This window comes from Egretta garzetta, unplaced genomic scaffold (assembly GCF_000687185.1).
Source record: "Egretta garzetta isolate BGI_Z169 unplaced genomic scaffold, ASM68718v1 scaffold111, whole genome shotgun sequence".
Taxonomy (NCBI): Eukaryota; Metazoa; Chordata; class Aves; order Pelecaniformes; family Ardeidae; genus Egretta; species Egretta garzetta.
The window spans coordinates 199,577-215,914 of record NW_009258672.1 but is presented as its reverse complement, the minus strand read 5'-3'; the positions used below and the strand labels follow the sequence as shown (position 1 = coordinate 215,914).

General features: G+C 46.3%; 2 protein-coding genes across 2 annotated transcripts in view; one reads left to right on the top strand and one right to left on the bottom strand.

Annotated features, from left to right (window-relative positions):
* The window catches only part of CNKSR2 (connector enhancer of kinase suppressor of Ras 2), a 182,366-nt gene extending 180,232 nt beyond the window's left edge, over positions 1-2,134 (top strand). The window contains exon 22 of the mRNA XM_009648809.1: positions 1,919-2,134. Within this exon, the coding sequence (XP_009647104.1) occupies positions 1,919-2,134 (216 nt within the window). The remainder of the gene's footprint in view (positions 1-1,918) is intronic.
* A 3,492-nt stretch (positions 2,135-5,626) lies between these two features.
* Positions 5,627-7,414, bottom strand: KLHL34 (kelch like family member 34). The gene has a single exon (XM_009648807.1). It carries the CDS (start codon positions 7,412-7,414, stop codon positions 5,627-5,629), a length of 1,788 nt encoding a protein of 595 aa, XP_009647102.1.
* Between the last annotated feature and the right edge of the window lie 8,924 nt (positions 7,415-16,338).

Sequence of the window (16,338 nt, the reverse complement as noted above, 5' to 3'; positions counted from 1 at the left end):
CATTAGGCTTCCTACAAGTGGAATTGCTTCCCTCCAGGGAATTCCAGAAAAAAAGTGCATCCCCTTGACCCAACGGATGCCTGTTTTCATGCTTCTCTGGGACTTCTTTCTTTTGGACCAAGCAAGCACAATTTGTTCATTCTCTATCCGTGAGCCATATTTTCTAACCTTGGTTAGTATAAATCGTTCTTAAAGTACATGACACCAATAATGGAAAATGCAATGGTGGCAAGTACCAAAGATGGATAGTTGCTGTTTCTTGCGTACAGCAACAGTGTAGAGTGACACTTGCCTGTTTTGCAATGGAGTCATGGTAACTCATGACGAGTTTCCAGCTCTGTTATAGCCCAGAGCTCCACTTCTGCCATACTACTGGTAGTCCTATCTACTGGTAGCTCCTACTGTTACCCAACCAGTTATTCTTGGCTTTTATCAGTGCCTTTGATTTCTCCTTCCTGAATGCAGCCAATTGCACGGGCCTGTTGGAGTAGGTCTTCTGAACTCTCTTTGAATTTACCCAAATTATTAGTAGCCTGAGACAGCCCTCCAAACCGCTTCTTGCTCTGGTTGTCCACAGGCTCTCTGTTCCATCATCAAAGTCCTTAATGAAAGACCCCTCTGCTCTCTTTCCTGTGACAGAACACAAAACCATTCTCCAGCCAGCGAGTATGAGCCACCTGCCTGGTAGTGCAGAGGTGCAGGCACCAGCCACAATCTGCAAGAAGCAGGTTATAGTAGTTCGAACAGAGAAACAGTAATCAGGAGTTCTCCTGGTTTCATTTCCACTGGTCATTCTCAGCTTGCATCTCCGTTTCTGAAAATGAGTATTCTAGCACACAGCGTTAATTAGCTACTGTTTGCAAAGCATGAAAAATACCTTTCAACCTACTGCTGACGGGTGACTTCTCTGACCCTGCTGATCCTCTCCCACCCGCATGGGCTGACACAGCTTAATATTTCCCTTTACCATGTGCCCCAGAAAGATTTGACATACTCATGGTACGGACATGGAAAATGTGAGCTAGTAATGAGGAGTGTGAAACCCCTCTGGCAGAGAGGAGAGAGGGAAGGTTGCTGGTGACCGTACGATGCCTGCGCAGAGGAGCAGTGCTGGAAACCTGCGTGTTAGCGGCGTTGCCAAGGCTGGAGTCTGCTGCATACAGCTTTGGGTTTATAGGAGGCTTGCTCTGACCTGTACCGGCTGCCTGTCATCTGTTGATAAACTAATCACTGGCCAGTGATTTGATACAGCCACACACCCTGCCTCGATGATGGGGAAGGACATACCAGCAGGTATCTTAGATTTTACCCATTTCTGCCTTCTCTTTGCCACTGCAGTGGTAGGAGGAGGTCACAGCCAGCCAGCCAGCCTGTCGCATACACTGGATCTTTAATGAAGATGAGTTATCATTAACATGGGGGTCCTCGCACAAGCCTTTGCAGTGTAGCGCTCAGATGTCCCCATGACAAGCCTGGTAAAAAAGGCTTAGCTCTGCTGGCGGGCGAGAGGCCATCTGTCTGCATCCCACGCACCCACGCAGCATTTCTCATGCTGATCAAGAAGAGCAAACAGATGGCATTTCGTCGTGTGAAACCCATCTTGAGAAATATAAGCAGCTAATAGTAAACAGTACAGGGCTTACGTTTCTTGAGCTGAACAAGGGCGAGGAGGGGGAAGAGGGACGATTCCTGAGGATGCTGGACAAGGCGAGGGAAGCCCTAGCCCCGCAGGGTGACTCGTGATGCCCTGTAGGAAGGGCTCCTGTTCACAAGTGGTCGTATAGCAGTCATATAGTACCCCTGCTTTCAGGGGCTCCGTGGCTTTGCTCCCCCTGTTCTCTCCTTCCACCCATGTGATTGATTTTGCCCGTGACTCATCACTTGCACTGACTCTTTGCTTGTTCCTTTTCTCTCACAGGCCAGGGAAGGAGAAGTAGCCATTATAGATAAAGTTCTGGATAACCCAGCATTGACGTCTAGAGACTTCCAAGAATGGAAACAAATGTACCTTGATCTGTTCGTGGACATCTGTCAAAGCAGCACCCCGAGGGACTCTGTTAATGGCTCGTCTGAGGTTGATGCACTTATAGCCGCCTTAGCGCATACTCACTCTTACATTGAAACGCATGTATAAGGGTCTCTCTTTTTGCCCATTTGCTACACTCCGACTCTTTACTTAAGCGCATAAAGTAGTTTTTATATTAATATGTGGGAGCTCTAGTAAATTATATTTTAATGTTACTCAGCTGTGTGAAGTAAACCTTCAATGGTCAACGATACCGCGTCTTTAATGAGGATTTGTATATTTTATATCCTACCAACGCTCTGCTCATGTTTACCTTCTGTGAAATAACAAACATGATCTTTAGCTATTGAAGAAAAGTATATAAAAAACATTTTTGGAAGACTGTGGCCTTCACGCAGGAAGTCCCACAAGCTAAAGGTTTTGTTATCGAAGGTCACTTTTACAATGATATTTTATATTATATAATTCCGGTATTGCATTGCATTTTTGGAGAGTGGGTACTATTTTGGTGGTGGGAGAAAACCAATTTTTATATTTAATGAGAAACTCTAGGAGTTTTCTTAAATAACAGGGAAGAAGCGTAACGCAGTGGTTGTGTTTCGGTTTTGTCAAACACACAAAGGGGTGAAAATCAGCAGACAGAAATGACTAATGTGAATTTAAGTATCGAAAGGTTAGGTCTTATTTCCTTGTGCTTTTTTAAAGCCTGTTGCTAAGGTTTGCCATCAGTGCAAAGGGATGCTGGTTTGTATTCTAATTAAGACCAAATTATGTGTTATTTGTCTCTTAATCACATTTGGTTGATTTTTTAAAAGATTAGTCACAGTACTGTCATTTATGCTGCTTTTGTACTGAAGGTATTAGTATAATGTGCAGGTTTTGCAAAAGAGAACATGTAGGCTTTGAACATTCTTGATAGCGGTGTTTCTCTTGCCCAGAAAAGCAGCAGTGGAAAAGGTTCCCAACGAAATGCTCCGAACCTGAGAGGCTTTGAAAATTCCCACAATAGCAAAGGAATGAATAGGATTTTTCAAATAGACTCCCATGTGTTTTCTGAGCTGTGAAATTTGGCCGCATTGTGTGCAGTGAAATTGTGTGATGGGAGCAGAGCCAAGCACAGAACCTGAAAAATAACTGAGGAGTCAAAAAGCCTGTGGTTTGCTTTTGAAGGGGAAGGGATGTCTCTGGGTTCTGCTGGGTTCACAAGCCAAACTTCCGTGAGATTTGAGATGTGCTGGGGACAACCCAGTGAATATAAGCAGAAATAGCGCCTTAGAGTTAGGCATATACCTGGAATAGGAAAGTGGGAGGGAAAGCTTAAATCACGTATTTACTTTTTCTGGGCCTGTTTTCAAAAAGTGATCAGAGCATGACAAAATATTCCTGCCGCTTTTCAGTATTTTGCTGCCTAAGTTAGGACTCACGACATGATTTAATAATGCTCGTGTGAAAGGGAAAAGCCTCCTTTAGACTTGTTGCCGTGGGTTGTACTCTTAACCAACTTCAGACTATTGCCTGTACAGCTCAGTGAATGTACTTTAAACTTTATGATCTCTGATATTTCCTGGCAGTCATATCCATGAAGGGATGATGGAAAGAATGGACAGATTTATTTTCTCTCTCCTTCTTTCTTTCTTTTTATTCCTCTCTCTTTTTCTCCCCTTTCCCCCCCCTTTCTTTTTCTCTTTTTCTCCCCCTCTTTCTCCCTTTCCTTCTTGTTATTTTATTGCATTTGGATTGCAAATGTTTTGCAGATTTTGCACAATTGTACAGAAGAGTGGCCTTTCTGTAGCCCATTTTCAGTAATCCTATACTCAAGTCGATACGGATGACAAATCATGAATTAATGTTTGTATAGAATTCTGGATCCAGTGTAATATTTGTACCATTAGAAGAATATTGTTTGTATAAACTGGACATTTACTTACTGCATGGGTACTGACTTGTATATTAAATTTGTGAGGTTTTTGTAAATTTCTCTTAAAAAATGCTTGACTTGAAATGGATTGTGCTATTGTTCCAAGCATTTAGATTCTCTTGCTATTGTTCTACTGGACCAAAAGTAAATATATTCATATAAAAACCTCTTTATATCTGATGGATGTATATGCACATTGTGTAGTTGATTCCTTGTCAAAACCAAGGCAGTTCAGAAGACTTAGATCTGTTGCTATGCAACAGCTATTCTGCCTGCACTTTACATTAGTAAAGTCAGCTTGATTGCTTTAAAGGTGAAAATTAAATATTACAGTTTTTTAAGCTAGTCTAGTGACAAAGAACATGTGTCCTATCCATCGTGCTGCCTTCTTTTAAGACTATTAAATGTTCTTCTATATATATTTTTATTGTATTAACTCTCAGCCTAGAAAGGGAACACTGTAAAACGAAGTACAATAAATTTAGCTTTTAAATGAACATTTGTGACTCGAGATTCAATTTACTCCATACCAGCGTGACTCTGCAGCATCTGACCGTTTTGCCCGCGTTTCACCAATCCACGTACCTTAAAGTACCCCCACATAACCTGTGCCTTCCAGCTCTGCCAACGTGCCCTAAAAGAAGTAAGACTACTGCTGTTTCGGATGCAGGCAGGCACTGAATAAAGACTTCTGAAAACCTTCAGTAACCGCCCTCCGCCTTGTACCCTTTGATGAAAGCAAACCTTTTTTGACTGCGGGATTCTCTCATGTACTAGTACAACAGCCGTGAACAGTTTTACCCTTATCACCAGGGACGATAAAGCAGTGTATGCTACCGAGGTAAGTATCAAGGCATTAGTTACAGCAACTCCTGTAACGTGTTTCTTAGAGTCCAAGAATAAGCATACCCGTTCAGCTCCGGCCATCTGAACTAGCACAAGGTTTGGATACAAGAGAAATGGACCATACCGGTAGTGTGCGCCTTTAAAAATAAGGCAAAATAAGCATCTGAAAGGCACGCTGCAGCAAAGGCTGCTCAGGGGCAAGTGGCTTGTATGAAACAGTCGCTGGTTTAACTTATGGCCATAACTGAGTCAAGATATCAAATAATCCATGCTTTCTGTCCAGTAATTTCATGCTGGTTAGCGAAGACATTCTTGCCTAGTATGTAGCATATCAAATAATACCTTTTCCTTGGCAGGACTTATTATTAGTTTTCATAGGCATCAATTTTCTAGTCTTTATGCATCTCACTTTCATTTTGCTTAGCCATAGCACAAAAATTCGATAGCACTTACCAGCTGGGAAAATTGCATCTGATTAAGAAAACAGAAAAGACGGATTATACATTTTAACCTTTGACAAATCTGACTTGCAACACCTATTAATTGCGATCTAGGTACTACTCTTCAGAAGTCAAGGACTACGATTCTCACTCATCGCCTCTCAATGTGCTACTTGCTGCATCCTTCCTCAGTGAGATTGGCTTCCAGGTCTATAAATCCCAGCACCTTTCCCCCTGCTGGAGCCAGACTTCCTTGCCTGTTCCCACCAAGCGTTTGGCTCATCAAAACCAAACCTCCGCTCTGTAACGTTCAGTGCCATTGCAACTTTCTTCTTCTTCCCCAGCACCCCCCTTGCTGGCGCATCTCCCGGGATGATCGTTCCGCAGCAGGTGAGCTCAGGAGTTCGGCCGCCTCTTCTGCGGGCTGTCGCTGTCCTGCTCGTCGGCCAGTTCAGAGAGTTGCAGCACCGCGCACTGCAGCCCACACCAAGGCAAGGGGGCTTTGCAGATCTCTTCCCAGCCATCGTTGTCGATGTCGTAGCCAACCACGTCTTGAGTGGGGACTTCCCGTGAGTTTTGCCATTTCTTTCCCCCAATCAGAAGAGCCGTTTCCTCTACCACTGCTAGGCCGTAGCAGAATCGATCATAGGTCAGTGGTCTTAACCGGGTCCATTGGTTTTGATCAGGGTCGTATCTTTCTATTTCGGAGAATGGTTCGTATAACCCTAAAAAGGTGAATATGGCTTCTCTGATTGTTGCCATCTGATGCCCAAACCGAGCAATGCTCATGGGGGCTTGTTTCATCCACTGCCCTTCGAGCGAGCTCAGAGAATATAAGTCCTTGCTTGTGTTGGCCGGGTCTGAGTACTTGCCACCCGAGATGTATACAGTATTCTTGCAGATGGCACTGGCGTGGCCATGTATCTTGCATGGCAATTCCCTGGCCTTTGTCCATCTGTCCCTGCTGATGTTGTAGACTTCCACAGATGAATGCAGTGACCCATCCTCACCCCTTCCTCCAATGGCAAAGATATCCTTGCCTAGGACACAACAAGAAAACTGGCATCGCTTTTCCAGCATGCCCGTGATTTGGGTCCACGTGTTAAATCTGGGATCATAACGATGGACCTTGTTTGTAACCGATAAGATCATTTTGGTTTTGGCATCACCCGCGGCACCACTTTCTATTTCCCCACCCAAGACGTAGAGAAAGTTCCCCACCACGCACACGCTGTGGTTCTGCACCCTATCCCGCACCTGCGTGAGAGCTCGCCATTTGTGATTGTAAACATCGAAGGCCACCACGTCAGTGACGAGCCCCTCGCTTGCTGTCCCTCCCCCCAGCAGAATGATCCAAGTTTTCTGGTTCCTCAGCGTGGTGGACTTGTCCTGCAGGACAGGCTGTCTGAAAACAGATGTATGGTAATTTATTGCTTTAATGATCAAGCACTTAATACTTGCGGAGAGGGGCACTTCTGACTGCGTGTAGGTTTTTCTCAGCTCTTCCACCGGGATGAGCCCATACCTTATGTGCTCTAAAAGCCTGCCCATGTGAGCCAGCCTGGATTTGTCCTGCTTCAGCCACAGCAGCACAAGATTCAGCAGGTGAGTTTCTTTCACCATGGGGAGATCCGGTGATTCAACCACTGCTAGTAAAGACCTGAAGTTCAGCTCAAGCAGTCCTGCCAAATCCAAGTCCAGCAGCTTCCAGAGATTATTGACAATGTATTTTTCTGTTGCTGCTAAGGCATCCGGCAGGTAGAACTTCCTGGCCACGTTGGCGGAGAAGCAGCAGTTTTCCAAGGCGAGATTGTTAACTAAGTACTGATTGCACAAGCTGATAGCATCAGTCACTTGCAAGTAGCTTGCAGCTTCCAAGGTATCCTCCAGGCTTTCAAAGGAAAGGGGCAACAAAGAAGTGTAAATGAAATCCAGGACGTGCTGGAGACCGGTGGGTGAGATGACTTGCAGGTGAATCACGCTGGCTTTAGACTCTTGGGTATAACTTTTGAACATGGCTCGGAAATAGTCGCTGGAGCATGCCAACAAGGACTTGTGTGCAGGAAACTCATTTTCCTTCACTTTCAGCAAAATATCGCACAGAAAGCCCTCTGATCTCAGGGTCTGGTACTGGGCGAGCACGGCGGTGCAGTGCGCTTTGCAGTAGGAGAGGAAGTAGCTCATCGTAGGCAACGCAACGCTTTCCCCTTGAGTTATTAAAGCTAAAATGCAATTAGATATTGAAACAGCTGCCCTACTCAACAGCCATTGCTTGAATGCCCACCAGACCTCCAGCTGTTAGAGAAAAGCCCAACCAAAAAAAAAAAAAATCAGTCTCTTGCCTGGCATAGCGGGACAGTTAGTAGATTTGTAGTGAATTCAATGCATTCATTTATAGAAAAAGCAGCTGAATGTCGAAACAGCTGTAGGATGCTTACTTTTCTTGCCTCCGTCGCCTGTGCTAGGATGAATGGTCCACGGTTGTGCTGAGCGCTTGCTTGGCTGGCCATCAGGTGACAGATGAGGGAGCTAGATGACAATCCCAACAAATGACACTTTGTGTCTGCTCAGTTGTCGCCTTCGACCCTTCTTGCTCTGCAGGCAGATCAAGTAGATCCTCTCTGGCTGCCAGCGCATGGCTCTGAGCAGACACAGACGAGAAGGGAGCGCTGGCTTTTCTCCTCTCTTGTTTGTGTTTCAAACTCAGATAAGTTTAGACCTCACACCCCCCCGTCCCCCCCGTCCCCCGCCCTGGGACAGCAGCCCCCTTTTCGTCCTCTTTTCGCACTCCCTTAGGAAGCCTCAGCCAAAGATCAAATCAGCACCCAGGGATTATAACGTGAAGATTTTCTAAGCCCATAAATCTTTGCCTGGCAGGCACTAAGACAACCAAAATATCATGATTAGTCACTGGTTCGATTTGACATGCATTTCTGGGCTCTTTGCTTCACATGACACCACCATAACTCACAGCTACCAGAATAGCCACAGGCACATCCCCTCGTCCCCCCCTGCCCGGGAGCCGACCCCAAAAAAGGGGTCGGGAACCGGGCGGACGCAAGAGCTTCCACCGACAGCCACAGAAAGCAGCTGACTTGGAATGACCTGCCTGGAAATCACAAGGGTAACACATTCGCACAAAGTGGTGACAAAAATAGATTCCCCCAGTTCGGCCATAATAAACCGAAATCTGTTTATAGAGGAGGCTTTGCATAATTGTGCTCTCGGTTACCAGCTGGGAACAAACCCGCGTCCCCTGGGGACGGGCCGGAGCTGGCTCACTCAGCTTTCTCACTTTCAGTTTGTCCCAATTAGAAGCACGTATATGGGTATTATCCCTGATTTTCACCCGGGCTCTTCAGGGTCTAATTTCTACCAGGAATAGTAGCTCTGGGCAGGCGATGCATTCTGACCTCTTAAAGCTCACTTTTCTTTTTCTTTTTTTTTTCCCCCCTGCATAACTCTGGGTGGAGGTGTTCAGGCATCTCCTCCTGACACCTTTTATTCCAGGTCAAGCAAGCTCAGGACTTGCAAACCTTGACAGGGTTGATAAATGCCAGACCATTTTGCTGCATCCTGAGCCGGCAGACTTGGGGGCAGAGGAGGATCCCTCAGGACTGAAAAATTTCACCTTTTGCTCAAACCAAAGGTAAAGCCTTTTTACTGTATTTGCTTATATTCATTTATGTGATGTCATGAAATTCTGGCTCACCCCTGTAATCAAGGGGTGTTTGGGAGCTGACTGGATCCTAACGTGGCTCCCGCATGCTGTGTGACTCTTTTAGTGACTCTAAGTTGTCTTGCTAAGCAGACTGAGCCTTACACGTGCTCTGCTCTGTTTGTGGGGAAGAACTCCAAAACCATTGTTCTTCACTGCTGTGTAGCTCTGAACATTGATTTAGTGCTTGAATCCACTCTCCATCATGCCATTATAGACCATAAATCAGGATCTTACTGAAAAATCTTCCCCCTTGCTAGCAAAATGACATGTACGGGCGGTGGGGATGAAGAAGCAATGCCTTGTTTCTCTTTCCCAGTGGTTTTGCCTATGTCCATGTTGGGACGACCCTAAAGTAGTTCAGATGTTGTTAGCAAAGCTGTGCAGTCGAGTCCAAACTTCTGGTTTGGACAAACCAGAGACCAAGTACCTCTGTCACCCCTCAGCAGTCATGCATGCTGCTGATGAGGGACCAGGCCTTAAATGCTCCTGCTCCTAAAGACACTGCTTTCCCCAGCTTAACCCCATAAGATACCAGATTTCAGTAACACGAGGTGCAGATAAACCTCCACTGTTTCAAACCAGCAAGCCGGTGCCGTGCCACCGCACCTTCCCCAGGAGACTGAGCAGTGGGTGCAGGGGAGTACAGGGGCTGAGCCTTCAGCGCAGGGCTGACTTTGAGGAGCGCTTCTGCAGCAGTTCTGGCATCAGCAAGTCCTGGCACTACGTCCTCTTTGCCAACAGCCCTCATCCTCCATCAGGCCTTCGCCTGTACTGCCGTGATTGCTGAGTCTGGGGGCTGGGAGGTGACACAGCCAGGACCTGGTGCTCAGAGAGGAGTGGGAGGAAGCCCAAAAATACAACAGCAGAGAAGTCCCTGCAGCCTGGATCAGGTCCTCAGCCTCCCTCACTGTGTGGTGTCCCAAGCAGATGCAGAACCCCAGCCCAGAGCGCAGCAGAGGCTGCCCAGGCAGCTGGGAACCCACCACCGGGAGAGACCCCTGATAACACGGCACCCACCCGATGCATGGAAACTGGACTGGTCTCCTGTCGCTGACCCACAGCCAACAGCCCCCCCAGCACTGGTAAAGTGCTTCATGCATGATGGTAAGCCATAGAAGCTGGGACTGAGGACACATAATTAATTAAATCCTACTTCCCCTGGATTCAAGTGTACCAGGAAGGGTCAGAGATGTGGCTTGGGCAGCTGTTGGTATTACCAGCAGCAACCAAAACACGCTTGCCCCTCCCCTGAAGTGATGCACTCGCAGGCAAAGGCGACGTGCCTTTTCCTCTCTCTCAGCAAGGCCAGGCCAGTCACTGCCCAAATTGCACCCGTTTTGCTGGCACATGTAAAGTCCCAGCACAGCACCAACTGCAAGCGCTGTAACTTCAGGGGCCAAACAAGTCTCAGGCTGAATGTCTGTGCCTGTGCCCAGAGTGATGCCAAGTTAAACCAAACTGGTTGTGCATCACTCGCTCCCCAGACGAATTCTTCACAGGGGCTGCAGTTTGTACAGGTCAGTTGCCAGCTGATTGCAGTGCATTGCCACAGCAGCTGGTGCTGATTTAACTGCACTGATTTAATACCGGTGCCAGGTAAGCAGGTCCTATATTGGTATGCAGATTTGCTGTGCGATTCCCTCTCAGACCTATTTCATCTCCAGGGCGAGCCAGCTAATAGAAATAGTAAGAATCACGATCCTTATAAAGCTGTTTATTTGCCCGCAAATTTTTTTTTCTTTCACTTATAATTGAAATAAAGCCAAATCCTTTCCAGCCCCTTGCTCTAGAGTGACAAAAAAAAAAAAAAAAGCATTATCAAAATGAGGTTTCTTTGTGCTCCGCTTTTAGGCATTTAGCTTTGTCTAACTAGGCCGCCCGCTTGGCCAGCACCCTCCTTTGTCAACAGACAAATTATCTCCAAATGGCAGCTCAGGTCTTCGGCACCTTTGGAGGAATATTTAATGTCCATTAGCGAGAGAGCAGGCAGTGACTAAACAGCTAACTTACAAGTCTCAGGAACAGACCTAGCACTAGGTGGGATGCAGTCAAGCCATGATCTTATTTTTCTCAGCTGTAATTTGGAAGATCAGATGTAATGTTTGACTCACTAGACGGTGCTTAAAATTAGTGTTTCAATGATATATGATTTACTGGGAATAGATAATACATTTTTAATCATGTGGATCATTTAGACTTTAAATTAGATTTAGATTTCAGGCTTTTAGTGTATTTCCTGTTGAAATCATTGCTATACTACAGTAGACAGTCTGCAATAAAAAAGAATATTCAGAGGTGTGCTGTGAAAAATGTTGGCTTCCATGCTTGCAGTTATTTTTTATCCCATATAGAGCTGAAAAATGGCCTGAATTGCAGTGCCGTGTTCAGTGTAATCTTGCAAGTAGGCCATCAGTTCATAAACACTTCAATTACCATAGTAAATTTTCCCAATTACTTTTTAGAATAAAGGTTATAAAAAGAGTTGTACAAGTAAAATTAGGCTCATTAGTAACAAGTGGCTTACCGTAAAATATTCATTACAAAAATCCACGGTGGAGGATTTCTAAGCTTTGTTCCAGAGAAATCAGTGCAGTCCAGAGGACAACAGAGCAAACGCTTCAGATGCTTGATAATGTACCGCATGAACAAATATAGGAAAAGCGAGCCAAATGAGGAATGTAATAGGGATGATGTAGCATACAGGTTTTCTAGAAACTACTAATCAGAAAGATCGTTTTGATTTAAGTTGCCTTGTAAAAATCATTGGACTAGAGTCTGTACTTCATCCTTGAATAATCATTCACAGCAGTATTTGGGTCACCCCATCTATTTAAAGCAAAGAACGTTTCGCCCGGGAAAGCAGTCTTTAAGAGCAAAACAGAAAGAAGGAGAATTTTTCCTGTGGCTAAAAGCAATGGATGGTGAGATCGTGTCTGTGTATGAAAGCACAAGAGAAAGTTATGGGCTTGGATGAGGTGGGCTGAGGCTGTGAGGTTTCCGTTTCAGCAGGGGGAGGCTGGGGCTGTAGGCACCGTCTGTGTGGGAAGGAGATTGAGGTGCCCGCAGGACACTCTGCCCCCCGCCAGCAGGGGACCATGAAATTGGCACAGGGCAGCCCATCCCTCGGCCTGTCAGAGGAGTCTGCAAACCCCTGGCACGCTGTATCCATCCACGTGCCACCTAAGGAGGGGTCTGCATCAGGGGAGGATGCTGGCAAGAAACTTTGGCTGAGTGCAAGGCTCCATCTGCCACTGGGGAGAAGAGTCCCCATCCCTGGAGGCGTTTAAAAGATGAGCAGACGAGGTGCTTAGGGCCATGGTTTAGTGGTGGGATGGCAGGGTTAGGTTAACGGTTGGACTTGATGATCTTAAAGGTCTTTTCCAACCTAAACGATTCTGTGATTCTAAGAGGTTTAGTGTGGTCAGGAGTCAGAGCAGGAGTCCCAGGCAAAGCCTGCTGCAAGGCCATGTCTGCTAAGCCATGGCTATGTGGTGGTTTTCTATTGTTCTGTGGAAAAAAAGGAGGAAAGGAGGGAGTGGAGTACCATTGGCACACCTGGGTTGGGGGTGCCCTGCCCCATTTGGGTTACATGAGCACTAACTACACCAATGTGAGAAAGCATCTTGTGTCAAACTGTGAAAAGCAACATGAAAAAACAGGCTTTCGATCGGCCTGTGCCTCATTAGGATGGCAATGCCCTCAAATTGCACCAGGGGAGGTTTAGATTAGATATTAGGAAAAAATTCTTCACTGAAAGGGTTATCAGGCACTGGAATGGGCTGACCAGGGAAGTGGTCAAGTCCTCATCCCTGGAGGTCTTTAAAAGACAGGTAGATGAGGTGCTTAGGGACAGGTATGGTTGGACTCCATGATCTTAAAGGTCTTTTCCAACCCAATGATTCTATGATTCTATTTGTTTCTTCTCTCTTTTTTTCAGGTTCCCTTTCATTCACCTCCGATGAAGGCAGATGTTGTTACAGTTTCCATTGCTCTTGCAGTGGGTTAGATGTGAGCTTCCCCAGTGAATAAAAACCAAGTTGGGAAAGTTTTTAACTTGAATTCCCATTTCAGAGTGAATGCCGTGGGATGAGTCAGGCAGTGCAGCTGCAGGAGAATGAAGGTGAATGTGTATTTGAACGAGCCCATTTCAGAGCAGATGTACTAATGGCCTTCACATCGCTTCCCAGTGGAGGGCAGTTCTCACCCGGCTGCTTGGGGTCCATCTGCTTCTGCAATGGTCTGGTGGCACTGAAGATGCTCTGCATCGAGCCCTTGCTCTCCCCCCAACAGCAGCCAGCACTGCCCACCCCACAGCTGGGGCAGGGAGGGACCTGCAGCCCCTGCCCAGGGGCACCTTCGCTCTGCATCCAGCCTGGGGCTGCTCAGAGACCACGGTGGCTGCTGACTCTGCACAGCAAGGACACATGAAGCTGAAGCCACTCTGCTTACAGGTCACTTCTGCGTGTGTGGCAGCCCCCTTGCTATACAAGGAACATTTCTGACCCCCCATGAAGCCCTCCTGCCTTCCCAAGACCTTGTGGCTGGTTGAACTGGGTTCCCAAGCTTTATTTGCTGGGGAACATCTAGTACCAAAAGCTGCAGTATGACCACTAATGGCAGGGGGGCTGGGTCTTGCCCTTCTGTCTGTGGCTGGATATGGCCAGCAGCTCCCAGCTCTGTCCCTGCTGCAGATAGCCCAGCCCACCCTAATGTGGTTTCTGTGCTCCTACTGACACATGTACCCAGCACAAAACCAGTATAAACTCATGTCTAAGAAAATAATAAGGAAATGGAGACTGGTTCCCCATGTTGCAATGGTCTCTTAATGCACTTACTTGTAATTAGAGCTGGGATTTTTTTTATTTTTTTTTTAAGGGATAGAAATGTAAGGAACAAGCAGTGCTCTGGGACCACAGAGGAGAAAACAAAAATGACATTTTCCTCTATTAGGACACCATGTAGATGAAGCAAGGCTAAGAGCCTTTGCGGAGTTTGCTGCAGACTGTAGAGGTCTCTGAAATCAAGGTGCTTTTCACCTAAGCTAGTCATGATTCAGCTCTTCCATCCTCTTCCATTCCCTAATTCACATTCAAGCAAATGCTCTCTAAGATATAGACTGTGCTTAGCAAAGTAAAGGTTACAGTGTAATCAGCTGCTGTTAGCGCTGTTACTCTATGAGATAATGAGAGCCTGATGTCCACACTCAATTGATCACTAAAAGTGTTCCTAGAATCTGTATGCTATTTCATCATCGTCACCATCATTGTTAGCAGCAGCAGCACATTATATAGTGATTCCGGACATGGTCCCTCCATGGTCTGCAGCTCTCAGGCTTGCCCTTGGGGCTGAAAGGATTGCGCCTGCACCTGCTAACCCTACTTCATTTGCTCACATGTGCTCAGGTTTGAGTGTGGGAGGGACAGCCAAGGGAGAGCACCCAAGCCCTCACACCGGGTGAAGTACAGGTGGAAGGAATTGCACGTGCTGAAGGGTGGATGATGGATGGCAAACCCCCATGTTTATAGAGGGCTTTCTGTCTTGATGGTTTCTGACTGAATAAAGCCATGCTGGAGTGTGGTAGAGGCACTGGTGGGATGTGTTTTATTCACCCTCCTAGTCTTCATGCGTTACTGAATGGTGACTGACTAGCAAGCTTCGACCATCATTTGCCAGGCTGAGCTCAGAGCCAGTCCACAGTGGCACAAGGGACCTACTCACCAAACAGGGAGAGAGACATCTCCCTCCAGACTAGCCACAGTCTCTAAACTCCACTGCTGGAAGAAATGTCTAGGGAAGCTACAGGGACTGGGCTGCATGTGTCAAGTTTTCCTCTCTACAACACAGTCCTGGCGCACCGTGGCTTCAGTCACCTCCCCTCTTCCCCTGTATGAGCTGGATGCAAACTGGGCGTGCATATAAGCTGTGGGTAGCCGTGAGCCAAACCCCTCATCCCCAGGCACTCTCCAAGAACTAATGTACTATGAGCCCATTTTTATTAATTTTTACTTTAAAGTTCTTGTGCCAGCAACAATGTGATTATTGACTTCCTCATGGAAGTGCATTTGCCTGCCCAGAAAAAACACATAGTCAACTTAAACCAGCTCAAAAGGCTGTAGAGATACTGACTTTTTTTTCCAGCAAGTTTTTTTCTGTCTCATCTGCCTCGATCTAGGATTGACATAAGTGACTCTTGAAGGGAGTGAACATAGATAGCCCATGCTCTGAGCCCCAGCGGTACACACCCAGTACGACAGTGCAGCATCATTTTCTTGGTACAATGGCAGAATTTGCAAGGGACCCTTGGATTTTGCTTGAAGTGGAAAAGTTGTCTCTGTATGTTAGCTCTTCTGCCACACCAAAGAAACAAAACTGTAGACACGTAAAGGGAAAACTGCAGGCCAGATGGACCTGAAACCTGTGAAAGCCTTTGGGGGGAAACATAAAGTTCTAAATGCTTAAGAGCAAACCACCTTCCCAATACTGCAAAGATTTATCTGTCTGTTGGTCTCCCAGGTGGTCCATCTCCCAAGAGCATTAGGTGTCTCTCAGCAGAACCATGGGATTTGTCTGACCTTAGAAGTCAGAAGCTCATGGACAGGCTGCTCCAGCCTTGCTGAGGTACCAAGCAATGCACCCAAGGTAGGCACATGCCTTCCTGAGGGAGGTGGGTCAGCCTGGGATGCCCTCTCAGGTGGACTGGCAAAACTCCTCCTGCAGTAAAGAGACAGTGCTCTTTTGGGCTGAGGGTGGGGAATACGCTTCAATGGGATGCCATGCTTCTTCCAGAAAATCCAGAGTCCTCACTCACACAAAACTAGCCCAGTTGCATCCTCCACCCCTGTTTGTGGAGGCACCCCTGATGCCTAGGAACCTCCTCTGATCCTGACAGTGGTCATGTTGAAGGGGAGGATGTGAATGAGAGCTGGAGCTAAATAAGAAATGTGCTCAAATGGAACTACAATATAGTGGTGTCAATTTGATATCCTACCATTGAAAGGGAGAAGAGATTAAAAATAAATGCACATGCTTTAAATTCTTTACACTTACAAGTAATGACATTGCTAGTACTTTCTGGAGGTAGTGCAATGACAGCAATACAGTAGTTTAGGCCAACATTGACCATCTTGACAGGTTACAACCATGGCTTTCCTACCTTCTGGCCTCTTCCAGTCTTCCTCTTCACTGAACTATGGTCCAACAAGCAAGTTACCGCACAGAAAAGGTCTTAAATTTGCACTATGGAAATGACAAATCCGGTCAGAGGAAACCTGATTTTAAAAGGTAAATAGGTTTATATATATAGAGGAGTAGATCATCTCTGTCCCTACACCTTCATTTAGCTCACAGGGCCCTGGTAACCAAAAAAAAAAAAAAAAAAAAGAGAAAA

What these genes read in the sequence shown, in the direction of transcription:
- KLHL34 (XM_009648807.1), bottom strand. Translation starts at nt 7,414, where the DNA reads ATGAGCTACTTCCTCTCCTACTGCAAAGCGCACTGCACCGCCGTGCTC.